At 49.9% G+C, this 25956-nt stretch overlaps 1 protein-coding gene across 3 annotated transcripts in view; it reads left to right on the top strand.

Annotated features, from left to right (window-relative positions):
• Window positions 1-25336, top strand: part of FLT4 (fms related receptor tyrosine kinase 4) — a 57545-nt gene extending 32209 nt beyond the window's left edge. Inside the window, exons 6-30 of one of the 3 annotated variants that reach the window (XM_085591387.1) lie at window positions 195-334; window positions 1035-1203; window positions 1733-1850; window positions 2435-2586; window positions 3248-3410; window positions 5108-5252; window positions 7799-7907; window positions 9263-9622; window positions 9872-10018; window positions 10671-10802; window positions 11082-11188; window positions 11492-11627; window positions 12436-12540; window positions 13932-14045; window positions 14309-14397; window positions 14567-14714; window positions 15274-15368; window positions 15711-15833; window positions 16193-16304; window positions 16672-16771; window positions 17263-17368; window positions 18305-18444; window positions 19042-19162; window positions 19948-20033; window positions 21382-25336. In XM_085591387.1, coding sequence (XP_085447513.1) covers window positions 195-334; window positions 1035-1203; window positions 1733-1850; window positions 2435-2586; window positions 3248-3410; window positions 5108-5252; window positions 7799-7907; window positions 9263-9622; window positions 9872-10018; window positions 10671-10802; window positions 11082-11188; window positions 11492-11627; window positions 12436-12540; window positions 13932-14045; window positions 14309-14397; window positions 14567-14714; window positions 15274-15368; window positions 15711-15833; window positions 16193-16304; window positions 16672-16771; window positions 17263-17368; window positions 18305-18444; window positions 19042-19162; window positions 19948-20033; window positions 21382-21598 — 3434 coding nt within the window. In that variant the 3' untranslated portion in view covers window positions 21599-25336. Of the gene's footprint in view, window positions 1-194; window positions 335-1034; window positions 1204-1732; window positions 1851-2434; window positions 2587-3247; window positions 3411-5107; window positions 5253-7798; window positions 7908-9262; window positions 9623-9871; window positions 10019-10670; window positions 10803-11081; window positions 11189-11491; window positions 11628-12435; window positions 12541-13931; window positions 14046-14308; window positions 14398-14566; window positions 14715-15273; window positions 15369-15710; window positions 15834-16192; window positions 16305-16671; window positions 16772-17262; window positions 17369-18304; window positions 18445-19041; window positions 19163-19947; window positions 20034-21378 lie in introns of all 3 variants that reach the window. The other 2 variants (XM_021552182.4, XM_085591388.1) reach the window with 2 other exon arrangements.
• Window positions 25337-25956: the final 620 nt, after the last annotated feature.

Raw genomic sequence — 25956 nt, 5'->3', positions numbered from 1 at the left:
ATCATTGTGGCTCATGGGATTGTTGTGGTCCTCTCTGGCTACATAGACTCTGTATGGTGCTTATATCTGTTCCACTGTGTATTGGACAGAGATACACCATGCAGCAGGATTCCCAAACCTCCTGTAACTACACAGCCTGAGTCAAAGAGTTAACTAGATCAGAAATCTCTTTTCATTCCCTCTTTCTGCATCAGGGAGTGAACTGTATGACATTCAGCTGTATCCCAAGAAAGCCATGGAGCTGCTAGTGGGAGAGAAGCTGGTCTTGAACTGCACAGTGTGGGCTGAGTTCAACTCTGCTGTTGGCTTCCACTGGACTTACCCTGGCAAACAGGTATGAGCAAGCTGAGCAGCTCCCTGTGCACTGAACTGTTACCCTCTGAGTCGCCCCCTCCTGACCCTTTATTGTTCCTCTTCACATCATTGGCAGGGCTCTGCTTCATAATCCTAACCATCCTGTGCCCTGGACATCTTGGTCAGAGTGTTCTCACATTTATTTTCTCCTGCACCATAAGGAAAGACAGAATGAAGACCCCTTTTCCTAGCAGAAAGCTCCCACCTTGCTGAGGTGTTACTGCTCTGGGGCTCTTGAGAAAACAAGGACTTCACTTTCACCAGTGCAAATCCAGAGCAAATGTGATTGGTTTGAAAGGAACTACTCTAATCATAGAGTCCTTGTTACCAAAATCCTGTGAGATGGTCCCTTCCCCACTGTGTTTTCCCCCTCTTGTATCCTCTGGCTTTTTTGAATGGTGTGACAGGGGAGTCCCTTGAGGACATCACTCACTTCATGGGGCTCCCAGCCTGGTTCCTGGGCTACAGGAGCAAGCCATGCTAAGATCCGAGCCCAGCCTCAGGCAGTCAGTACACAGAACATCTGCCCTTCCATTCCTGAGGATGGCAGTCAGTTTTGCAGAAACCTGTCCACGTAGAGGCAAGCACTGAACATCAGGAATCACAGCTGTGAAGGGCCCATCCACACAGCCTCATCCCATTGTTGTCTTTCATCCCCTTCTCTCTGTCATCTCCCACAGACGCAGCGAGCACTGATCGAGTCTGAGCGCCGGTCCCTGCAGACACAAACAGAGCTCTCCAGTATCCTGACCCTCCACAATGTCAGCCAGCAGGACCTGGGAAAGTACACATGCACTGCCACCAGTGATGCCCAGATACTGGAGGAGAGCACCGATGTCATTGTGCACGGTATGGCACCTGCCAGAGCCCTGCAGAGCCACAGCCAGAGCCCAGCTGCAGCAGAGCCAACCCCAGACTGCCTGGGCAGAGTGGCTCCTGAACCTCCCTCCACTCTGCTTTAGTGAAACCCAGCCCTCCTCCAGCCCCTCAGCCCTCCTGTGCGGCTCTGGGAGCAGAGTCACATTCAGCAAGGTCCCAAAAGGGAGGGACAGAGATGCCAACACCAAATTGGCCTATGGCAAATGCAGTGCCCCTGTGGCATGGCTGGCCTGAGAGGCACCAGCTGCAGGTGCACAAGGCACCATCTGCTTTGGGTGGTTGTTTTTTGGCAGCTGAAAGCCACAGGGCAGCCCAGCGTTCCTGCATTCCCAATGGTTCCCAAGAGGGAGACAGAGGCAGATCTTCAGCTGCCAGAATCTCAGTTGTGCTGTCAGGACACCCAGCCCTGTCCTTGCTGTCGGGACCTGTGGAGAGCAGCAGAACTGTGTGACACCCTGTCTCTTTGAGTTCTCCTCCATGGTCCCTTTTTCCCTTGCAGAAAAGCCTTTCATCACTGTGGAGTGGAGGAAGGGCCCAGTGATAGAAGCCACTGCAGGAGATGAAGCTGTGAAGCTGCCAGTGAAAGTCGTGGCCTACCCCCCACCAGACTTCCAGTGGTAACTCACTTTTCTTAGCTTGAGCCACTTTCTCCTTTTCTCCTTTCCTCTGTCAAATGGGGAAGCCTAGCCTGGTTTCCTTGATAGGTCCCCCTGCTGCCAAGATTGTCACAAATGTCACTTTTTTCTGCCCATGGGGGCCATTTCTCCCATGTCCTAGCACTCAGCTGCACAGCCTGGTTTGGCAGCTCTGCATGGCTGGAGAGCCAAGTGGAGTTCCCACAGGAGCTGTCCCCTCTTGCCCCTCTGCTGTGGCAATCACAGCCACCCAGAGGAACAAGGTAGTGGGATGGGTTGTGCACCTCATCGTGCTGCACTTCCATCAGAGCTGACTGGAGATGGGAGCTTTGCACCCACTCACTGCTCAGGCAGAGCTACAACACCCCCAACCCCACACACATCCATACAACACAATGTGCAGACCCATAACCTGGGTCCAGGAAAGGCCCATGGGTCTCTCCAGAGAGGTCCTCAGTGCTAGCAAGAGGCACTCTGCACTCTTGTGGGGACCAGCAAACCCTTTGCCCAGCTGCCAGTGGGACACTTCCTCCCCATGGCTGCATTTTCTCTCTGCCTCCCTGCAGGTACAAGGATGGAAAGCTAATTCCCAAGCAATCTCAATCTTCAATGCAGATCAAGGATGTGTCGGAGCAGCATGCTGGGACATACACGCTGGTTCTGAGGAACAGGCTGGCAGGGCTGGAGAAGCACATCAGCCTCCAGTTAATTGTCAATGGTAAGGTGGGGCTGGGGCTGGAGCTGGGGGAGAGTGCTGAGCCCATGGCCCCAGCCTTGGGGTTGCTCCAAGACCAAGTGCCCATTGCTATCCTAATAGTACCTACATCACCTCTTCCTCTCCCATGGCACAATTTTATTCCTGGCTCCCTCACTTTGGGCAGTTTATATCATTGCTCAGGGGTCACTTCCCAATTGCAGTTGGAGATGCTGCTGAGGGTGACCCTGACTGATGTGGACTTGAGAGCAGGGCAGCTGCCACACAGATAAAGTCTTGATCTGGAGTAGTTCCTCTGGGTGGGAAGCCCCTATGGAGCTTTCCCCCAGCAGAAACTGGTCCCAGTCATGCAAGAAATAGATGCCAGCTAAAAAAGTGCTAGAAGGACACTCCTGCCTGGAGATGTGTCTCCAGGAGGCTCTGTGGCCCTGTGCTTTGAGCCCTGTAGCATCCAGACAGTTCCACACACCACAGAAAAGAGAAACGATGTCACTTGAATCTACTTAAGCATGACCTGCTGTGCCTTGCAGCCCTGAGTTGCCCTGAGAGCCAGAGAGCTGTAGTGCCCAGGCTGTCCAAAAACGGGCCTGGGGAGGGCTGTGCCAGGCTGGGGATGCAGTGCCTGAGCCTGCAGCTGCTCACAATGTCACTCTGATCCTTGCAGTTCCTCCACGCATCCATGAGAAAGAAGCTTCTTCCCCAAGCATCTACTCCAAGAGGAGCCCCCAGGCCCTCACCTGCACTGTCTACGGCATCCCAGCACCGGAGGTGATCCAGTGGCAGTGGAGGCCATGGATGCCCTGCCGGATGTTCTCCCGACGCAGCCTGTAAGTGCCATTTCCTCCAACACTTGTGTCTTGTCAGGCCACCATCCTGGTGTTATGGGCTTCTTGTGACCATGGCTGTGCCCCCAACTGTGTCTCAGTTTTGTTCTCCCACCCACAACACAGCCCTGTGGGAAGGCAGAGTGGAGACACTTGTTGTCCATGTGGGAGTTTTGCCCAGTCTGGCTGGTCCCAGACACCAACACTTCCACAGCATCCTCTGCATCTTCAGCCACCTGCCTCTGTCAGTGGATGTCCGTGGCCCAGCCACCCCTCACAGCACCTGCAATGAAGCCACTGATCACTGTGATAGTGGGGAAACTGAGGCAGATTGCAGGAGAAATTGTCACATCCCCTTGGTAAGAACTGAAGACAGCAGCTGGGGCTCACATCATTCCTGTCCTGAGGTTCCCTTGGTTTTTCTGTCCTTTCTCTTATCCTGTGAAGCAAAAGTGCTCATAGGCAGCTGCTGCTTGTGGGGAAGAATTGCTGAATCCTGGGGAAGTGCCAGATCTCTGCCAGCTGCTGGGATGATTTGCCAGCAGGGCAATAGGTAGGCAGGAAGGGTGCATGCCCACTGCCCGTGCCCTGGGAAGCTGAGGCAGCATCAGGCAGGGCTGCAGTGGCATTTTTTAATGACAGTCTCACCAGAAGAAGGAAAAGGGATGCTAGGGAGCTGTAGCCAGAGCAGTCAGGGTGGAGAACATCAGGGTGTCTGGAGGAAGCCAGGTCCCACAGCCCTGCAGGCTTCTGCCAAGCAGGGCCGCCAGAGTTTTCCATTGCATGCAAGTGCACTGTGGCCCTGTCAGGAAGCAGAGGGGCCCATGAATTATGAGCACTGTCTCCCAAGGCCACCATGTTTCTGCCTAGCACAGCTCCAGAGGATGCAGGAGGCTTCTTTCTAGCTTCCTGTTGTTTACACAGCTCACCAGTGTGTTTGCTCCGCCGAGTGCTCTGCCCCATACTGCCAGCACACACCTTTGCTACAGCTCCCCTCTGCTTCCCTGTCACCCAAAGCCTCTCCCTTCTATCCCAACCCACCCTCCCATCTTCCACTCCAACCTGCATTTCAAAAGCACCCTTCAGGCAGCAGCATGACAGGTCCCTGACAGATTTGGCCACTTCTCCCCACCCACCTGTATCAGCCTGAAGAGTTACCATCATTCCCCTGTGAGACACCAGCAGCACCTTTACCTAGGGAGGTCTCTCCTGGCTTCTGTTGAATCAGGGGCAGCGGGAGCACCCCTGGGTGCTACGCCCTTGGGTGTTGCACCATCTGCTCCCCAGGCTAGCACCAGCCAGTCAGTGACACCTTTGACTCTCAGTCCCAGCAGGGCTTTAAGGTCTTGGTGCTGAGCAAATTACATAAAGAGTTGCCCTAGGCACACATGAATCATCCTGTCTTTCTCCACCCTTAGAAAGGAAAGATGAAGCCCCAGGCCTGTGGGTGAAGACAATGCTTGGGACACTTGTATCTGTTCCCTGCCTCAGTTTTCACACCTACAAATTTTTGCCTCGCTGGTGGTTGCAAGGCACCCTTATAAAGCACATCAGAATTGTGTAACCCAGGAAATTTTGCAGAGTTATAGGACTGGGCCATCAGTTCTCTGACACAAAGCTGCTTTTGCTATCTTTTCCTCAGCTAACCTTCTCCCTGTCTCTCTCCTCTTTCCCCTGCTGGTCCCTGGCTGCTGGATTAGCAATAGCAGGCACCGGGCAGCAAGGCGCCATCAGCGGGACCGGATGCCCGAGTGCAAGGACTGGAAAGATGTGTCACAGCAGGACGCCGTGAACCCCATCGAGAGCATTGACACCTGGGTGGAGTTTGTGGAGGGGCGGAACAAGGTGAGGCTGTATTCCAAACCCATCCTGGGACAGGGAGCTGGAGACAGGCACAGGACTCCTTTGCAATCAGCCAGGAAAAGTGTCCTGGAAAGGGGCCTGGCAGAGACAGATTTGGGGAGGGCTTCCCACCTCTGCTTCTAAAGCAAACCATCAGTGGGGGTTCCCAGCCCTGGGGCTCCACAGTACCAGGCAGCCCCAGGGCGAGGGAGAGCTGTCATCTTTGAGAAATTGCCCTGTGTCCAGAGAGGCCCCCACTGGGGCTGGCTGCACAGGAGGGATTTCATGGATTGCTACTGAACACAGGGCATCCAGCTGGGGAAGACGTGGCACAGGTGCTATGAGGGCTCCCATGGCCATTTCTGAGCATTTTGCAGGAGCTGTTCTGTAAAAACCAAGCCCTGCAGAGAATCCTGGGCAAGAGAGCAGGAGTCATGAGCTGACTAGGAAATCCCTGGCCTTGGGAAGGTGCATGTGTCTCGTGGGGCATTTCATCCAGCTGTCCCCATCCTGGTGGGGTGAGGGTGATTTGGAGAAGCTGGCATCTGTCTGCTGCAGCTTTGTGAGTAGGAGCAATGTGTGCTCCACAAAGCCACTTCTCCATCACAGCATTTCCTCTCTGGAAGGAACATCTCTCCCTCACTGCAGTGTGTGATCTGCTTGCTGCCTGCTTCTTTCTGTCTCCCGGGTAGCCATGAGTGTCAGATCTGTGCCATGACGAGGTTCCTGTCCCCATTGGTGTCGGGCACCAGCAGCTCACAGAGGGATGCAGAACAAACAAATGGGCCCCTGTTTCCGAAAGTCACTTCCTGTTTTCCTACACACCTCTAAAGGCACTTCCCGTCCCCTGGCCTGGCCAGGAGTTCATCACTCTGCCAAAAAGGTGGCAAGGGCAGATGATTCTCCTCCCAGAGCAGCTGAAGGGAGGTTGAGGGATTGATGTTCCCCAGGAACTCAAGCAGGGGTAGTGGGAGCTCTTGGGTAAGAAGCTCTTGTCTCCCACTAGGGGTGTGACACTTGCATTGGTCCTTTCTGATCTTCCCCTCTTTTCCCCATTTTCTTTCTTCTATTCCTCAGCTGTGTCCTTCTCATTCCATCTGTTTGGTTGTAACTGTCCTGGAGCTTCAACTTAGGTTGTGCATCCCCACGGATGTGTTAGAGTTTTGGGAGAAAAGAGCTATTCCGTTCACAGTGGGATGCTACATCCTAAAATCTGCTTTCTCTCTCTCCTTGTTCTTTATGCTTGTCTTCTCTTGCCATCCTCCTGGTTTTTATTCCATCTGCAAAGGCCAGAACGAGCCACAGGATACACAGTGCACAGTCATGCACTGCAGGCAGCAGGATGATGTCAGATCAAGAAACCCCAACTCAAACATAACACTGCAGATTAGAAGGAAAATCCCCAAGAAACAGGAAAGGCAGCACACAAAAGTGCCAGCAATAGGGTCACTCTGGTTGTATGAATAACCCCAAGAAACGGAAAAGGCAATGGACAAAAGTACCAGTAATAAAGTCACTTCAGCTGTGTTGAGTATGCACTGAATGAATGCCTGTTCCTTCTGGTTAACACAACCTCAATACATTGCCCCTCAGAACGGAAATGCTTCCCAAAGTCTATAGTATTATGGGTTGTAAAGGGGAAAAAAATTTCCCTGCAGGATCATGTTAATTTTGCATTTTAAACACCATCTCATTAGAGGGATTTTTTAACTTGTCATTTAAACTGGAGCCTCAAACTGCAAGTCTCCTCTAAGGGGAGTGCTTGTAACACTTTTGGTAGCTCACACATGTGCTGTGTGAGCCAGGAGGAGGAGAAGAGCAGCCTTATTCCCCAGCTGCTTTTCTTGGCTAATTTGGAGGCAGCATTCCCAGGGTCCATGCTCCCAGGATGGCAGCCTGGCTGTTTGCCCAATCTTAGTCATGTCTTGCTGGAGGGAGAGAAGAGGAAGCTTTTAGGACCATGTCTATGTTTGGTTGGAATTCAATGAAAGATGACTACTCTTCCTGAAGGGGTGAGAGCTGGGATATTTTCACAGGTTTGATTTCTCCTTATGAATAAAAGGAGCACTTGCAGGTCTGTAAGTACCTGTAAATTCCACTGAACCCTGTGGGACACTAGTCACTTAACTGCAGAGGGCTCAGGGAATCAAAACCCTGGTGTCCTTTCCCTTTCTTCTCACTGTTATAAATAAAGCTTGGCAGGAGCTTAACCATCCCCTCAGCCCTGCATCCTGTTACTGTCCCCCTTGCTGAGCACTGTCCCCATTGTGACCCAAGGGGTTTAACAAGAAGTTTGCTCCTGTGGAGAGGCATCTATGCTGACTGGGCTCCATAGAAAGATGCAGAGATTGGGAATAAAATCATGTTATTATTGGTAGAGCCAACAGATAAAGCTTGAAATGCACAAAGGGCTGTAGGATAAGGGCCTGTTTTCACATAACAACAACAGCTTGTCGGGGGCTTTGCTACCTGCCAGAGAGCAGCAGTGATCCTATTTCTCTTCCCTGTGTCTCTTTCTAACTCTTCCTTATGTTCTCTTCCCCCATCAGACAGTCAGCAAATTGGCCATCCAGGAGGCCAATGTCTCAGCCATGTACAAGTGTATTGCCTCTAATAAAGTGGGTCGAGACGAGAGGCTGATCTACTTCTACGTGACCAGTGAGTACTGTAAACTCCCCTCACCTGCACCAGCCAAGCTCTCTGCTTGAAATAGGCAGGTCCCTAGAGCTGCCAGGTCCTGCCACTCACAGTCAGGATCTTCAACAGTGACTGGAAAGCCAGCAGGAAAGCAGGGCCTGGCAGCAGATAGCACGGGCAGAGTTTGGCAGGCAGACTTGGGAATAAGCCAGCACTGCCTGTGCCTAGGTCCTGAAGCAGACCTGGCAGGTCCTGGGCGGGTCTTGGGCCGGGGACATCCCCTGGCTCAGGCAGCTCCCTGGGCTGGGATGTGCCTGGTCCAAGAGCATCCTCTAGTGGCATCGCCCGACCTATCCCAGGCCGGGTCCCGCTGGCCCCGGCCCCGGCAGTGATCCCACGGGATTTTGGTGATGGGAGGAAGCTGAGTTTGTAGAAAGCAGAGCCCCGCGGTGTGGGCTGGAGTCATGGCCCATAGGGGGATGCATGAGCCTCCTGCCAGTGGTACCCGTCCTGGCAGGAGCCTGTCCCTGTCTGCTGAGACAGGGAGCCCAGCAAGGGCACAGCAAAAGCTTATCCTATGGAATGAGAATTCCATAATCAAATTCCCAGCCCAGAAGGCTGGGTTCATGGCTCTTGTGGTAGAACCTGTGCTGTCAGAGCCACCAGCTATTGTGAAGCCAGAAGACCAGTCGCTTCAGTCACTGCTTCAGTAATGCTTTCTGTGTTGTTGTCCAGGCTGCTGTGTCACTGCCTGCATGTGTGAAGGTGGGCATGTGTGCAAACCAGAATGCTGCAGCTGAGCTGGGAGCAGTAACAGCCTAATTCAGACCTCCCTGGCTTGTTTCATTTGTGACCCCCCATGTCACCCTGTTCTTTTAAAAGTTTTCTATACCTTCTGATGTTTACATATTTCTACTAGACTTTCTCACACACTGTCATGTAAATAATGATGGTTTTACATTCTTTGGGGGAGGAAAGAATTGATAGACCATTAGTTTGACCATTGTAGTTGGAGAAGTGGCAATTTCATCCTCCAAACCACTGCCACTTTTAGAATTCTATATATTGCAAGGTCAGAAATAAAGGTCCCTCCTTTTACTTCCTTTTACTCTTTTAATCTTAGTGTGCATGCATGAGTTATTTCATGTCATAGTGGGACCACCCCATCTTAATTTCACCTGGGACTTGAGCAGGTCCCGTAGCACTCACTGGGCTTAATCTATGATTGCCAGCAGTTTGTATGTCAGAGTTCTGGTCTACAGAACTGTGGATGAGGACAGGCAGATCTCTGAGAGCTGAGCCCAAGGAGACCATTTCATTGTGTCTGGCAGCTCAGCCATGAAAACTCATTCACATGTTCATTTCCTTCCTGAAAGCCATTCCAGACGGGTTCGAGATTGAGTCCCAGCCCTCGGAAGAGCCCATCGAGGGGCAGGACCTACAGCTGAGCTGCAATGCAGACAACTACACCTATGAGAACCTGCAGTGGTACCGGCTGAACCTCTCCAAGCTCCACGATGAAGAGGGCAACCCCCTCGTGCTGGACTGTAAGAACGTCCACCACTATGCCACCAAGATGCAGGGGGACCTGCGCTTCCAGCCCAACTCCAACGATGCGACCTTGCTGCTCACCATCCCCAACATCTCCCTGGATGAGGAGGGAGATTATGTGTGTGAGGTGCAGAACAGGAAGACTCGGGAGAAACACTGCCACAAGAAATACATCTCTGTGCAGGGTGAGGGTCCACAGGGCTGGCGGGAGTGACAGAGGAGAGCTGGTGCTCTTGCTGCCATCAGCTTCCCAGGCCATCCCCAGGGGAAGCCACACAAGCAAGCTAAACTCAAGGTGGCAAAGGCAGGGCACCTGGGTTCTCAAGACACCCTCCAGCAGGGGTCAGAGACCCAAAGGCCCCCAGGAACACAGATATTCTTTTGATCAATCAGTTTCCCGTTTTCCCCTCCTCCTCTTTGTGCTGCTCCTCCAGCCCTGGAGATCCCCCGCCTCAAGCAGAACCTGACAGACATTTGGGTGAACGTCAGCGACTCCATAGAGATGCGCTGTAAAGTGGACGGCAACCACGTTCCTGAAATCAGCTGGTACAAAGACGAGAAACTGGTGGAAGAAGTGTCAGGTACAGTGGGCTGGGGGTGGATCACAGGCAGAGCAGTATGTCCAACAGCTGGAGAGCTGAGCACTGCTGAGTTCTGGGACTTGCTGTCCCCAGATAAAGGCACCTGTTCTCTGAATCAGCCAGAGCCGGGTTTTAATCACATTCTGTCCTAATTTGATGCAGTCTCAGTGGCCAAATCTATGCCCTAGGGCCTGGCTCAACACTGTCTGTGCTTGTGCACATCCAGCTGGAGAGCAGGGAGAGAGAAATCATTCATGTTCTTACTCTCAGCCCAGTGCCTGGCATCTCTGATTATGCAGGGACTGACCCAGATCTTACAGAAGGAGCATGTGAAGGATCCAGGCACATTGCAGAGGGAAAGGAACACGTTCTGAAGCTGAAGCAGAACTTGACACACCAGCTGGACTGCCTGGGCACTGTCCCTGTTCAGAATGTTCACTGGGGGATTTGTACCCTCTGTACACTGCCTGGGGAAGGCCTCTCCAGGGTTTTTCTGGGGCCATTAAGAGAAGAGCCTCTGCCAGCTGGTGTGATGTAATTCTGCCATCTAAAATGAATTAGCCAAAAAATGCAAGCCTTGTTGAGAGCCTGAAACCAGTGTACTAATCTTCTTTCCCTGTGAGTGACCATGACAACCCTCTGTGCCTTACAGGGATTGACCTGGCAGACTTCAACCAGAGGCTGAGCATTCAGAGGGTGAGAGAGGAAGATGCTGGGCTCTACCTGTGCAGCGTCTGCAACGCTAAGGGCTGTGTGAACTCTTCAGCCAGTGTCTCTGTGGAAGGTACCAGCAGCCACAACACCCCTGGGGATGTAAAGGGGTGGAATAAGAGTTATAGTCAAGCTCCCATGCCTCTTCCCTGTGACAGTGGGAGGCAGTGAAAGCCCCTTGGCCTTGCTGGTGGCATGGTGCTCTCACAGGAGGATCTGTAGGCCAGAGAATGTTTAGCTCAGGCAAACATGTCTCCAGTCGCCCCACATCCTGATGCAGATCATAAGGAATGGCTGAGCTGGAGCATAGAATGAGAATCTCTGAAACTATGATTGCCCTTCCATCCCACAGGCTCTGATGACAGGACCAATGTAGAGATTGTCATCCTGATTGGCACTGGAGTTATTGCTGTTTTCTTCTGGATCTTACTTATTCTCATCTTCTGCAACATCAAAAGGGTACGTGACTGTCACTGCCCCAGGCAGGGAGGGTGGCATATCAGAGCTTGGGACAGCATCAGTGCTGTGATGTGGGGCTCCATGACAGCACCTGCTAAAAGGAGGTCATTGAGTGATGCTTCCAGTGCTCTCATTGTCAAGGACAGGGTGAGTAAGGCCTGTGGTAAAGGAGGTGATGGGGAATGGCCTTTGCTTGGGCGGGCAGCAGGTCAAGGCAGTCAAAGAATCTAAATCCCATCTGGGACTCAGCACCCAGGGCAAGGAGGGCACCTCCTCACCCTTTGTGTTGGCTGGTTCCTTTAGCCAGCCCACGCAGACATCAAGACAGGCTACCTCTCCATCATCATGGACCCTGGCGAGGTGCCCTTGGAGGAGCAGTGCGAGTACCTGCCCTATGATTCCAGCAAGTGGGAGTTCCCACGAGACCGCCTGCGCTTGGGTGAGCCAGACCCCCTCCCTCCCACTGCACACTGCAGCCAGGGCTTCCCATCAGCCCTACAAACTCACCCTTCTGATTTCTGAACACACCTCTATGCATTTAATGCTTTCTCTCTGCCTCAGGCTTCCCATCCTCTTCCCCAGGCTGTCCCTAAGGCCCAGCTGTACCTGAGAAATCTCTTTAGGTCTGGCTGTAGACAGGTCTGAGCCAACTGTTATCCCAGACTTCCTTAGCGTATCCACAGGTATTACTGAAAATAGAAGACCCCTGGATGTGGTTTAAAACACATCCCCATATTTTCCAAGTGGGAGTCTGGACAGAACAGCTCGGTTTACAGCAGGTTCCCCAAGTTCAGGACCAGGATTGCATACATTATTATCCTCATGCTGAGACACCTGCAGCTTCTTCCCTCTGTCTGGCAGAGTTTAAAGGGCAGCAGACTACCTTTGAGGCACAGAACAGTGACATTAGTCCTGGCTGCTGTGCTGCAAGGGGTCATTTACCTTTCCCACACACAACAACTTGTTGCTCGAGGGCAACAAACAGCCCCTCACTTCTGCATGGCCATTTCCTTCCTCTGCTTTGTCCATGCCAGCTCTGTCTCAGTTCCTCCCATCGTCCTTTCTCTAAGTCTCACCGACACAGAAAGCAGCCACTTGAAAAGGCACATGTTCCATTCCTTCCTTTTCCTTTATGATGTTTTTTCTTTCTTCTTCCCATTATTTCCTGTTGGGATTTTTGTTTTCCTTCATTCTATTCTGCCTTTTCTGCACCTGCCTTTTTTCACACTTATTCTCCTTGTCCATAGGTAAAGTCTTGGGTCATGGTGCCTTTGGGAAGGTGGTGGAAGCATCTGCATTTGGGATCAATAAAAGTAACAGCTGTGAGACTGTAGCAGTGAAAATGCTGAAAGGTATGTGAACAGTGAAGCAAAACATGCAATGTGTGTAGACAGCAATTAATGAGGCACCTGCCACAGAACATTCACCCTGTAATGTCTGTATTTTAATTAATGGCTTCTTGGCCTCAACACAGTTGATCCTCTTTGGCTCCATTCAGCTGCACTTGGAGGCTGAAGTGGCAGAACAGACAGCAAGGACCTGGAGAACTCAGCTTTCAAGGAAATTTAGCTGTCTGCAGAGACAAAGAATGAAATCTGTATCAAAGGACTAACAAGAATCCAGAGTCCCTCTTTGGCATGCCACTGAAAGAAGTGCTGCTCCCAATTGCCTTCTTCCAAATGTGCCTATATTTTGTTTATGGGCCAGATCCAGGGCTGGATAAGGAAGCAGGTTGAAGCTCTTATCCAGCTCTGAGGGCTAAATTGGCTTTGCACCCAGAGCCTGGTCTATCCAGAGTGAGATTTTAAACTTTTATAGCCATGCTTTCAAACAGGCATCCAAAACATTATTCTGTAATTTGGCACCAAACAAAACACTGAGGCAGTCTCTGGCCAGAAGTAGCCTGTACATGGAAATCATGTCATGGCTTGTCTGAACAATATTTACTGTTGTAAGTGTACAGATCACCTGCACAGAAGAGGGGAGCCTGGTGTGCAAGGTTGCTTTACAGTTTTTTGAGGCAAGGCTTTCACATGGCCCATCAGCTGCAGCTCAAGAGGATAGTTCTGTCTCTCAGTCTAGATTTACAAACTCTCAAGTAAGACAAAATGTGTATGGGGAGGCTGAGAAGTATGAAAAAGGCACACAAAACCAGAGAACACACCCTGGGTGTAAAACAGAGGGTCAAGAATTGATGCGAATTGGACACTTGAGAGAAGATGCAGTACAGAGAGATGGCAGGAGCATGACACTGTTTCCTATTGAAGAGGAATCATCAAAAGATATCTGTGTTTTAGTTGAGACAGCTCCTGTATTCAATTGTGACAAAAAGAATCAGATGTCTTTTGTTCCTAATTTTCTTTCAAATTGTTTCATGGCTCGTTATCTCTGTTTGGAGGCCAAAAGGGCAGAGATTCAAACGGGTGCATCCCAATGAAAGTCTCAAGTGATGTTTTTCACTGCACAACTATCATAAAGAAAAATCTGTTGGGCACAGATTGTGTTGTTCTTTGCTCTGGGTCTCTGCACTTGCAGAGAGCACCCTATGTGTTACAGCAGAGATCCTGGAATCTCCAGACAAGGCTCAACATTTAATGTGGGAACATGCAATAACAAAATGTACTGAGGCTTTGAGGTCACAGCCTTCTCAGCAAGATTCACATTAACATGCTGCTAGAGAAGGGTGGTGAGGGGGAGTGAAAAGCTCTGAGGAGGTGTCATGACATGGTTTGTGTGCTTCCAGAGGGAGCTACTGCAAGTGAGCACAAGGCACTGATGTCAGAGCTGAAGATCCTCATCCACATTGGGAATCACCTCAACGTGGTGAATTTGCTGGGTGCCTGTACCAAACCCAATGGTAAATATCCCAGGGCAGCAGGCTGTTCCTGCTCCCAAAAATCAGAGCTTGTCCCTTGTGTCTTTTTGCTGGCCACATGTGTGATTACAGGGACCTGTGGGGAAGTTATTTGTGTGTGTGTGTGTGTGTGTGTGTGTGTGTGTGTGTGTGTGTGCGCACTTAGAGCACATGTCACAGCTCAGCAGGGCTGTACATAACACAAGTTGTGGCAAATTCTGACCAACTCCAGCCCTTACCTCTTGCCTTTGGTCTCTTCTCACTAGGTCCACTCATGGTTATTGTTGAGTTCTGCAAGTATGGAAACCTCTCCAACTACCTGCGGACCAAGAGGGAAGGATTCAGTCCTTACAGGGTGAGGAGATTCCTTTGGTCCTAGGGAAGGAAGACATGCAGCCTAATGCATGATCTGACAATGTGACAAAGACAGGCTCTATCCTTTATGCAATGGTAGATGCAGCTCATGGGTGCAGGGGTTACAGTGTGAGTTGCCTGCTGAGGGTTTTGGTTTGATACCTTGCCAGGAGAAGTCTCCCAGGCTGCGTATTCAGGTGCAGTCCATCGTGGAGGCAGTGAGAGCAGACAGGAGGAGCCGCTCTGGGACCAGCGACAGCGCCATCTTCCAGCGCTTCCTGCTGCACAAGAGCCGCACGGCGCTGCCCATCCAGGAAGGTACCACTCCAGCCTTGGCAGCAGCTCCCCACCTGGACCACCAAACCTATGCCAGACTTGACTGGCCTGGGGAATGGACAGGGAATATCAGTGGGGAGCAGGGACCCAGCCTTGGAACTGATCAATTGCCTGAACAGGGCTATTGTAACATCTGGTGTGTCTTCTGGTGTCTATTGGCACCTGAAACCCAGAAGGGAGAATTAAATCCCTTTGGGTATTTTAGCCTGAAAAAAGGAGAACTGAGGGGAATCTTGCTGAGTCCTCCCTAGGACAAAAATAATGAGCTGATCTTCAAAGCCCCTTCCAAGCTTGTTCTCCACAACTCTGTCTCATTGACATATGCTGGAGGCTGGACTCTTTCTCTTCACACTTGAGTAGGTTCCTGCCTTGTGCCTTCTGGCACCTAAGCAGAAAATCTTAGAGTGGAGCTGATTACTCCAATTAGGACTGAGGGCTAACTGTGTTTCACTGAGAACTGGCTGTATCCTGCAGTCCTGGAGAGAGGCAAAGAGGACAACAGATTCCAATTTTCTAATAATTTTGTGTTACTTCTGAACAGTGGATGACTTGTGGCAAAGTCCCTTGACAATGGAAGACCTCATCTGCTACAGCTTCCAGGTAGCACGTGGCATGGAATTCCTGGCATCCCGAAAGGTGAGTTCAGCCTTTTGCTCATCTGATCTTTTGTGCATGCCTGATGACAGAGACCTGACTACAGCCACTTTTCAGGTGACACACAGAGAGATTCAGTGCTCTACTTCACACTCCCCAGGAAATCTGACACAGATGTCCCAGCACAAAGCTGGGAAATTAGTTCTCTTGCATTTCAACCTCTCCTTAACCAGCCTTTTTTTGAAATTTTTATCTTTAGCTACTTCCCATTTCCACCATTCCCCCATTACAGCTCGGGCTTATGGGGGAAGGGAGGTGCTGTACACTTTCTGATTGTGGTTTCTCTCCCTCTTATTTTGCCCCTTCCTCTTTGTGTACCCTCAGTGCATCCACAGAGACCTGGCAGCTCGCAATATCCTGCTGTCAGAAAACAACGTGGTAAAGATCTGTGACTTCGGCCTGGCCAGGGACATCTACAAGGACCCCGACTATGTCAGGAAAGGCAGTGTGAGTGCCGTTTTCTCAAACCCTTTACAGACTAGGCCCCTTTGCTGAAGAGATGAAAAAGCAGGAGTGGGGACCAGAAGCCATTGGACCAATGACACATGTCCTGTCCTCCTCCACCAGCAGATCTCTGTCTCCTTCCTTCTATCCTTCAGCCTGTCATTAATTTACTTCTCCTTATACTCTTTCAACCCCTTTTCAGTGTCTCTGTCCCTCTCTGACAAACCAGTTCCTCCATGGAGAGAGGAGCAGAGCTATTGACTCTGATTTCCTTTCATCCATTCTATCCCTTTGCTACAAGAAGGGCTGTCCTGGGACATGTTCCAAACTGAACATTTGTGCCTTGCCTCTCCCTCCTGCAGGCCCGTCTCCCACTGAAGTGGATGGCTCCAGAAAGCATCTTCGACAAGGTCTACACTACCCAAAGTGATGTCTGGTCTTTTGGGGTTCTTCTCTGGGAAATCTTCTCATTAGGTGAGTGCTAGTGAGGGTCTGTTGCTGCTGAAGGGGAAACCTCTACCCACGTAGCAGTTTGTGGGTGAGTCTGTGCAGGACAGACATTCTCAATCACATCTAAGGACTCATGGGAAGAAATATGGATGTAGGCAAAAAAAAACATGGAGGCTATATGCACCCATGAACAGAGTGATGGGGACACAGGCATGCAGAGGTGGCTTCCAGCTCTCTGAGACAGAGAAGCCTGACTCAGGCAGCACCAAGGATTGGGCTGTGTATGAGTAGTGACCACACCTCTCAGTGTTCTGGGATGAAGGGCAGTCTCAAAAGGACTGGTTTCTGATGGCACATTTCATGTTCCCACCCTTCTCTGAACCTTCTTTAGGGGCATCTCCATATCCTGGAGTCCAGATCAATGAGGAGTTCTGCCAGAGGCTCAAAGATGGTACCAGGATGAGAGCCCCAGAGTATGCCACAGCAGAAATGTGAGTCAGAAACCTCAAGGATTCCAGCATTGGTCAGAGCAGAGGTCTCTGTGGGAGGGCAGAAACCTACCATATACCAGCATAGAGCAGAACAGTCCCCTCTGTGGGATGCAGACCTTTAGCCAGGGTAGGGGATGAGCCAACACATCCTTTGCTCTAGGCCATTGCCTGGAGAGCAAGGCAGATGGGTTCTGATCACAGCCCTCAAGGTGTCCTTGCATGCCCGTGCTGGGATGGGTCTGTAAGTGGCACTGTGCTTTCCTGCTCAGAAGGGCATCATAGGGGTCTGAATTAGATCCTTGTCCCCTGTTATAAGTGTATAACAAACCAACACCCTGCCAGTAAGTCCACCTGGCCAGTGTGCTGAGGGGGGCAAGCTTTCCTTCACAGTGCAGGAACTGGCAGTGCCAGTGGGCACCATGTGGGTGGGAGCTGTGGAGTGGAGCAGGAGGGGATTTCTGTGGTGTAAAACCAGTATCTCTTCTTGACAGCTACCGTATAATGTTGAGCTGCTGGCACGGTGATCCAAAGGAGAGACCAACTTTCTCCGACCTTGTGGAGATACTGGGGAACCTTCTTCAGGAAAATGTCCAGCAGGTGAAAGCCTGCTGTCCCTTCTCTGCTCCAGACAGCTCTTTTTCTGTCATCACCAGCTCCCTCACTGTGCCCTCAGCTGACCCCATGGTCAATGCAATACATTTCTGTAGGCCACCAATAACACAGAGATTCCTGGGTCAGAGGTCTATTTCCCAGAGCTGTTAGAGAACTCATTTCTGCAACAGCCTTTTAGCTGCATTCTCATAAAACTCTGCTCCTTGCAGGGCAGCAGCCCTCTCAGTCGTCATTCTAGTAACTTCCATCCTAATCCCCAGATACTTATTTGAAATTCTTCAGCTGAGTCAAGGCCCTGGTACTTCTGCCTCCCACACGCCAGCATAATGAAAACCAGGACTTGACCAGGGTTTCTGAAACTCTGTCCTCAGATGAAAATGTCAGGGCCATGTGAAGCAAACAACTGTTACATTACAGCAGTCAGTAATACAGATTTCTTTGAACATATTACTAATCACTTCCATGTGGTAACTCGCCAGGACATTTAACTGTGATGAGAATGCAGCTCCAATTTTAACTTTTTCTTGATGTTCCCTTTCAGAAAATGATAGCTAAATTCTTGAGTATTGCTTCATCCTGACGTTCTTGACTTTAACCTTTCAGAACTGGTTCCCAGCACAGGCATGACTAAGCCACAAATGACATTGCCCTGGAGCACAGCACTCTGTCCATGTAAACTGGAGAATTATGGGATTATGAGCATATTATTATGGGCAGTTGTTTTCCTGCTCATACACACCTCCATGCATCACTCACAGCTACTTAACACAAAGGTCACAGAAATCTCTAGCCAGATATTTTGTCCTAGAGAAATTAAATTTATAAACCAGAAATTTTCCTTCCCAGCTCTGACAGCTTCTGCTGTGGAGCCTTTTCTTGTGTTCCCTTTCTTGTAAGGCCATTTACTGTTCTTCCTACCAGGAAGGGAAAGATTACATCCCGCTGAATGACTCTCACAGCTCAGAAGATGATGGTTTCTCCCAGGTGCCTTCCTCTGCCCAGCAAAACTCAGATGAAGAGGACTTTGACATGAGGATACGCTGCCACAGCCTAGCAGCAAGGTGAATCCCCTCCGAAAAGGGTAGAGAGAGCCTGGCAGGCAGTGAGCAGCCTGACCTGCCAGGGAGCCTGAGGGATATGGGGAGAACCCAGATCTTTGGAAAATCCCAGGTGATAAGGTGTGATCCAAGAATTTAGGCCATTGCTTCTTGCTTATAAAAGCAAAATTACTTTATTTTGCTCATTAGGAAGTGCTGATTTGTAGGCTATCACATTCCTTCTTCTTCTCCAGCTATGCTGCCAGAATATCATGTAAGGAGCTTCATCCTATCTGTTCCTAACTGACCCAAACAATTACTCCCAGGCCTCTGCACTCTGGTGAACTATGATAATATTATGCCTGGGATCTATATGACATTTTCTGCTTGTCCCATGTGGAGAGGTTATTGGGACCTGATTCAGTCAGTCTAGTCTCCACTGCAGAAGTCGTACAGGGTTAAGAGGTCTAAGGTGACCCCATTATGCTCCCCAAATCCACCATTTGGGTCATCCTCCTCCCTGCATACTTTGGTTGCACAGTGAGGAGGTTGAGTTCAGGTCCTGTTCACTCAGGACATTGACTCTTGCCTTTACTGAATACTGTGTGCTTCTGTTGGCAGATACTACAACTGTGTCTCATTCCCGGGTTGTTTGACGGGAGGAAATCAGATCAGGTGTCCATCCAGGATAAAGACATTTGAAGAGTTTCCCATGACACACACAATGTACAAGGCACACCCGGTGAGTAGCATCTGAATGGATTTGAGCAGGGGACAGTCTTTTCTGACACCTTTACTGTTAAGACTATGGAGGAAGATCACTCCTATCTTATGTCAGTCTGTGTGTCATTCTTGTTTGGTCCATCCAGTCCTATGCACATTCATTTCTTCATCTGGCACACAGGGGTTTCTCTTCTGCATGGTTCACACTGCCTTAGTGGGAAACAGGGAGGTAAGATATGCAAATAGGGGGACTATAAAGTACCTCAGAGAAGAGCCTGCTCTTCACCTTCAAATCTGTCAACACAGCCTGATTAAGCACACTGAAATCCTTCCAGGACTAGCTAAACCCAGAGTGTTTATCTGCATCTCCTGTATCTTGGTCCACATGGCAGTGTGCAGTAGCAGTGGCATGGCAGTGTGCAGACCTCTATATCTCTCTGAACTGGCCTGGTACTGGTATCTCCTCTAGCAGCAGAACTGAAGTCATAGCTTTAGTCTCATAGGAAAATATCACCTCTCACAGATTTGGTGGCAATACATCTTCCAGCCAGGGAGCACTTTTTTTATTCCCCAAAAATGGCACTGAACTAAGCACACAAATCTTACCTTTTAACATGCTGCTTTCAAGAAGGCACCTAAGAAAATCAGATACAGCAGAGCTATGGAGCATGCTGGTAAAGTGCTCCTACACCTTCTTCCCCATCACACATACACAGGATCTCATCTCCTGAATTATTTCTCCTCCCTTCCCACTCTGATCAGTCGACAGGGATGTTACTGATAATTCCTGTTGCTTCCTTCCAGGACAATCAGACAGACAGTGGGATGGTTCTGGCATCTGAGGAATTTGAGAGGATAGAAAACCGACACAGAAAAGAAGGTGGATTCAGGTACTCCTTAAGCCTAGCCACTGAGGCCTCCCTGCTGCCAAATGCAGTGGACCAGGAGGCAGCTCCTGGTGTCTCCCCACAAGCTGCACTGCTTGGAACTTTCAGCTGTGGGCCCTGAGCCACATGAGTCCATGTACTCCTTAATGAGAGGCAAAATACAGGAAGAACAGACAAGCCTGCTGTTTTCTAGGGTTTAATAATATAAACTGTGCCCATCAATGAGAATGTGCCTGTTAAGATAATGAGGCACAGTGGAATGATGGTGTTAATGAGACTGTTAATGCTTATTGACATTTTCTGGTGAAATGTGTCAGGGCTTGCTCAAGCAGTGGCAGATGGAATGGGCAGAAACTATGTAGCTGCCACCCTCCTCCCTCCACCCTGACCCGTGGGGTACAGGGCCCTGATGTGGTGGTGCAGGGATGGGACAGGCCTTAGGAATCCCCACATGCTGACATGGAGTCTGGCTGGTTGAGCTGGCATTCTCAGAGCTGAGGATGTTACGGATGGTTTTGTCTTTGACCCAGGCTCTGAAACTGGAGAACCTGTACACCTCACCTCTGCCAGAGCAATCAGAGCCCTTGTCTCTGTGACAGTGTGTTGAGCAAGCCATGTCACCTCATATGTAGACAAGGCCAGTCCCAAGCCTCTTCCTCACCTCCTCTGCCTCCCAACATTATATTGAACTGGTCATTGTCTTTTCTCTTAGCCATAGACCTGTGGCCTTTCTGCTCTTGTATCAAACAGTCTCCTGTTTCTTGTCCTTGTCCTCTTTTCCCTAAGGTATGTTCCTGTTGTCTCCTACTCCTGGTGTCCTGTCTCCTGGAAAACACTACTCTTAAAATTCTTGAGTGTGTCCCTGCCTCTGCTCTTGTGATTTCTTGACAATCACCTGGTATTGGCAGGCACTGAGATTGGACATATGACTTCTGCCCACATCTTCGTCATCTTCCTTTGTTTCCTTTCCCCCATCCTGGCAGTTGGTTTGTATCAATTTCTGTTATTCCTGCCAAGTCTAGAAGTAATTAAGGCAATGTCTCTTGTCTCTCCCTACTCATTGGGGTCCCAACACTTCCCTGTATCTAGAAGATATCCCAAAGGTATCTAGTAGAGCTGAAATAAGTGTACCAGTTTATGTGCAGATTTGTCACAAAACAAACAGGCTGTGCTTAGATTTGGTGCAAAGCCTGGTTTTGTGCTTTGAAATGGAGGTGCAAGTCCATTCCTGACCCTGTCTCTGCTGTATGCATTAGAAGATGAGATTTGCTGAAGCTGGGACCTCTCTAAGCAGGACAAAGGCTTTCTTGGAGTGCCAAGGTTAATTCTGTGTTTCTCTCCTTCGCAGCAGTAAAGGGCCCAGTCGAACCATGGAGCTGTCAGGGGAACAGTCGGAGCTGCAGGGCAGATATCGGCCGTCATATGGGTCCCAAGTCGGAGGCCAGACTTTTTACAACAGTGAATATGGGGAGCTGTCGGAACACTCTGAGGATGGCAGCTGCACCCCGCCTGGAGAGGGGGCCAGTCCACCCACTCTCCACGCTTCCTTCTTCTCCGAGCAGTACTAATGGCACCAGGCCCTGGAGGCGACTGCCAAGGCCCTCCAGACATGTCATCAGGGTCACTCAGAGCTTCTCCTTCAACCTATGCCCAAACCCAACCAGGAACCTACCCCAAAAGGACGGGGAACACCAATGTCCTTGGAACTGCAGCATGAACCATACAGCACCTCCAGCTGCAGCTTCCCTGTGCCACGACTGGAGAGAGCACATCACTGATTCCTCATATTTCTTTTATTCCTGCACCTCAGACAGATGCATTCTGCCCGAGAGTGGGTGCCTGTGTTCAGCACTGTGGCACCTTCTGCCTAACATCCAGCCTCCGCTCAGATCAGCTTCCCATTCAGAAAGCCCATTTCAGGTCAGATATAAATAGCTCTGTCTTAGTCTCAAGTTTCTTCCTGGTGTGCAGCCTGAATGTTTTTCCTTGGATTTCTTCCTCCTCCCCTCATCATGATGTCAGCTGCTGAGCTGCGAAGCAGAATCAAAGGGAAGAATCCCTAGTGGTATTAGCAGCAAGAGCAGGACATTTTAAAGAGGTGTACAGAGTGATCCTGAGGGATCTTTGTAAATGTTTGTGCATGCTGCTCATCCTGAGTAGGTGTCAGCCTCTCCATCTCCTCTGCAAGCTACACCCACACCCCTCTCATATCTGCTGGGGGAAACCTGCCAATCTGCCTTATCACTAGGATTATTTTAGCCATCTCAACACAGCTAGTGCTGAGTAGGTCATCAGCGGATGGCTAAAGTGCTCCCGGTGAGATAAACAGCAATTTTTTGCAGGCCGTGTGCAAAACAGGTCCTTTTATGATCTCTGCTGGGAGCAGGTTACTCACAGGTCTGCTGCTCTTGCCTTCCCCTTCTCCCAGAATGGTGCTGAGATCATTTGTTGCCCAAGCAAGAAATTAAAGCAAAGCTAGGTTAATTTGAGCTGGCTGCTAAACATAGAGTTTGCTGGGAGGAAAAAGATCAAAAGGGCAGGGAGTGAAATGTTTATTTTCAAGCTGCTGCAAAGCATTTTGGAAACAATGGAAGGAACAGTGCTCCAGCAATAAGGTGCTCAGGGTTGCCTCCCCTTGCGTGTTGACATCACTGAACACATGGAGCCCAGCCAACCTTGCCAGGGTTCAAGCCCTGATTCTCCTGGATGGACAGTTTGCACCATGACTTTTCCTGTCTCCCAAGTTCCCTGACTCAAAGGAGGCACACTCTGCCCAGCGGGCTCCTCTTGTTTCTTTTGCAGAACTTCCAGCAGAGCAGACTTGACTCCAGAGGATTAAGAAACAGTTATTTGCTGAGGAAACATCTCCTCACTTTGGTCTTTTGTTTCTAAGAGATACTACGTGAATTCTGAGCTCTGGGGAACCTCCGCAGCCCCTCTCTATAGATTTCTGTACTGCTGCCTCACCAATTCCCACCTACTTCTTTCCATCCTGCTCCCAGTCCAAGAGCTCAGCCACAGAGCACGGTTACATCACCGCCTCAGGAGTCTGGTTGAAAAGGCTCGTTTGAACAGCTTGTCATCATCTCTTCTCCCACATGCCTGTGGCTGGCAGAGCTCTGTGCACCAGAGCATTTCAGCACCAGGGAATTACTGCTTGTGGGCCACACCTCTGTCACAGAGCCAAGGGTTTGGACTTGTAAAACTGTGTTTCCTGTCAGATGTACAGCTTTCCCAAACTGTATTTCTTTTCCAGCAGAGGGTTTTACGCGTTTCCCGACGTAAGCCTGTGAGCTCTTACGGATGATGTTGCCAAGTCTTAATTATAGTTCTCCACACAAGTGCAATGGGGAGATTTATTTAGCACATGGGAAAAGCATGCTTGTCATTCAGGTTCTCTAAGCTTGTGCAGCTCGTTCAATGTTCCACTCCCTTTTTGTGTCAGAAGGATGACATGGCTGCAATTTCCATGGCAAAAAAGAGGCACAAAACCAGACCAGCTTGAGCCAAACTGTCTCAGGATGTGGAATTGGAAACTGCATATGACAATGAATTCCCTGACTTTTACTGGTGTCCCCTGAAGCTGCCAGGAATTTAAGCATCTTTAAGTAATTGTTATGACTCAGTAAGAATCCTCTGGCAGGAGCTGCTGGAGAGCCAGGACAAGGAAGTAGGACAGCCAGCAGGGTATAGGCCAGATCAAATTCTCCTGCCCTCATCTTGCCCTGCTTTTTGAACTGGTGGTTCCCTTGGCAGAAGGAAGGCTATATGTGACTCGTGCTGCTCGTGACTGGCATTGACAGGGGTAGAAGGTGACCAGCTGAGCTAAATTCAGGCTGCTCACTGGTGATGTGCATCCACAGGACCCACTCTCTCTTGTTTCCAGTACTCCATGAAAAGTTCTCTGCCTGGAAACAGCCCCATCTGCAAGAGGGCCCAAGAACAAAATAATAGTTAAAAAATGGAATTTCAAAGTAGCTGTTCGTCCCTGTCCATATGTAAGGGATAGGTATGTGCCAGCAAAGCATGACATTTGCTGGGCATGGCAGGATTCCTCAGCAGAAAGGGGACGGAGGCATCTTTGTGCCCAGGCTGATTATCAGCATGGACATCCAGCTAGTACAGCTGCACTTTTTCTCTAGATTTAGTTGTAAATTGCTTATAAACATCCTTGTGGAGAAGGGTTATATTGTTAAAACTATTGTTAATGATCCCCCGCATCTCCCTGGGGAAAGCACTTCTGTGTCATCAGATTTTTGACTATTCAACTCCACAGAAGCTTATTTTCTCTCTCTTGCACCATCTAGATGGGGGGTGGAATCAGATCGTATTGTGTCTGTGTAAACAGTATTGCATGAACAATGCAGCCTGATAGGAGCAAAATCTGGCTCCTCTTCAGACACTCCTGCTGATGAAGAACAACTGTAGTGTGGGATATTGAGAGCTGTTGAGACAATTGTACTCTTGGTATACTAAAGGTATACTAAAATTAGATGTGAAAACCTGATAACCCTTCCCATTCTCTTCAATTATTTCTGGCTTTTTATTTTTACAGTTTCCAGATAAGCATGAAGTGAAGCTGGTCTGTTTTGGTTTTAAGATGTGAGAAAGAAGTGTTTTCTATCTTTCCACAGCAGCAAGGGGGTATTTCAATGTTTAAAACCCAGATTTTAATATTTGTGCCTGCTATGTTCAAAATGCACTCTCTGTTTTATTTTGTTTGGGCTACTTACTGGAACTCAACATCGAAGCTAAGCTATTTATCATCAATCACCTTTCTTTAAAATGGCTGCTTCCACTCTGTGCTCAGTCTCACTTTTCTTTACAAAGTGTTGATGCTGAGAGGACATTCCTCCCTCCTGAAAACAAAGTGTTGGATCCCCTACTTGCAAATACACGTGTGTCTCTGAAAAAAAACCTGTGTATTAAGTAACACTACATTTATATTGCAATATTTTAACCTGGTACCTGTTGTTGCTGTAGCAGCATTCAATGTTTCAGTGGGCTGCCTTTGAAGCAAGTAGGCTAAAACAGGGGTTATGTGTGAGTACAAAGCATGGTCTGTGTGTGTGTGAGTGTGCTGTGGGTGAGTGTGTGGGTATTTGCACCTGAGTTTTCCTACCAGTGAGCGTTATGTGAGTGATTGTAACTCACATTGAATCCTGTCTCTGGAAGTTCACGGTTATCTATCAAACCAGTTAGAACACTGCTTCCTTTCCTCTTCTCCTATAGTACTTGTTACCCTTTGTCATTAAGAATTTTGTTGTAATATCTAAATGTGAGAATGAATAAAGTCATAACTGGCAGCTGCTCTCTGGTTCCTGGGCCACCTCTGCCCCTGGGGCAGCCCAGCCTGGCCCAAGCCATCAGCACATTTTGGGTTTATTATTTTTACTTTTGTGTCCATTTGCATTTCCCCGCGTGCTCTAGGAAACAGCTGGATGGATCTTGTGGCGTTTCCATCCAGCTTGAAAGTCTGTCTTTTCCCTTGGTGAAGTCAGATTCTCTTTGGTGAAGCTCGCCGGCAGAAGCAAACACAGCACCCAGCCCCGTGCCCTGATCCACCACCCTGTCCTGTCACCTCGGCCCCGGGGGTCTCAGCCCTGGAGGTCTCATGACTTCTCGTCTTCATTCACTGCACATGGGGAACCAGAGACCCCCGGACCCCCTTCTCCTCAGGGACTCAAACCCCCCCTGGACGCTCCTTCTCAAGGCAACACCGCCCGGACTCCCCTTCTCCTCATGGCACCAAACCCCTACAGACCCCTCTTCTCAGCACATCCACAGTCCCCCCGCCCAGGACCCCTCTCCTACGGGCACCCAACCCCGCCTCGGTCCGTTCTCCTCACGGCACCGACGGCTCGGACCGGAGCCAAATTCCCAAATTCCCCTCACGGCACCGACCCCGCCCCCGCGAGCCCGGGCG

This window comes from Lonchura striata, chromosome 13, assembly GCF_050655825.1.
Source record: "Lonchura striata isolate lonStrDom1 chromosome 13, ASM5065582v1, whole genome shotgun sequence".
Taxonomy (NCBI): domain Eukaryota; kingdom Metazoa; phylum Chordata; class Aves; order Passeriformes; family Estrildidae; genus Lonchura; species Lonchura striata.
The sequence above is the reverse complement of the archived record's forward strand: the minus strand, read 5'-3'. Positions and strand labels throughout refer to the sequence as shown.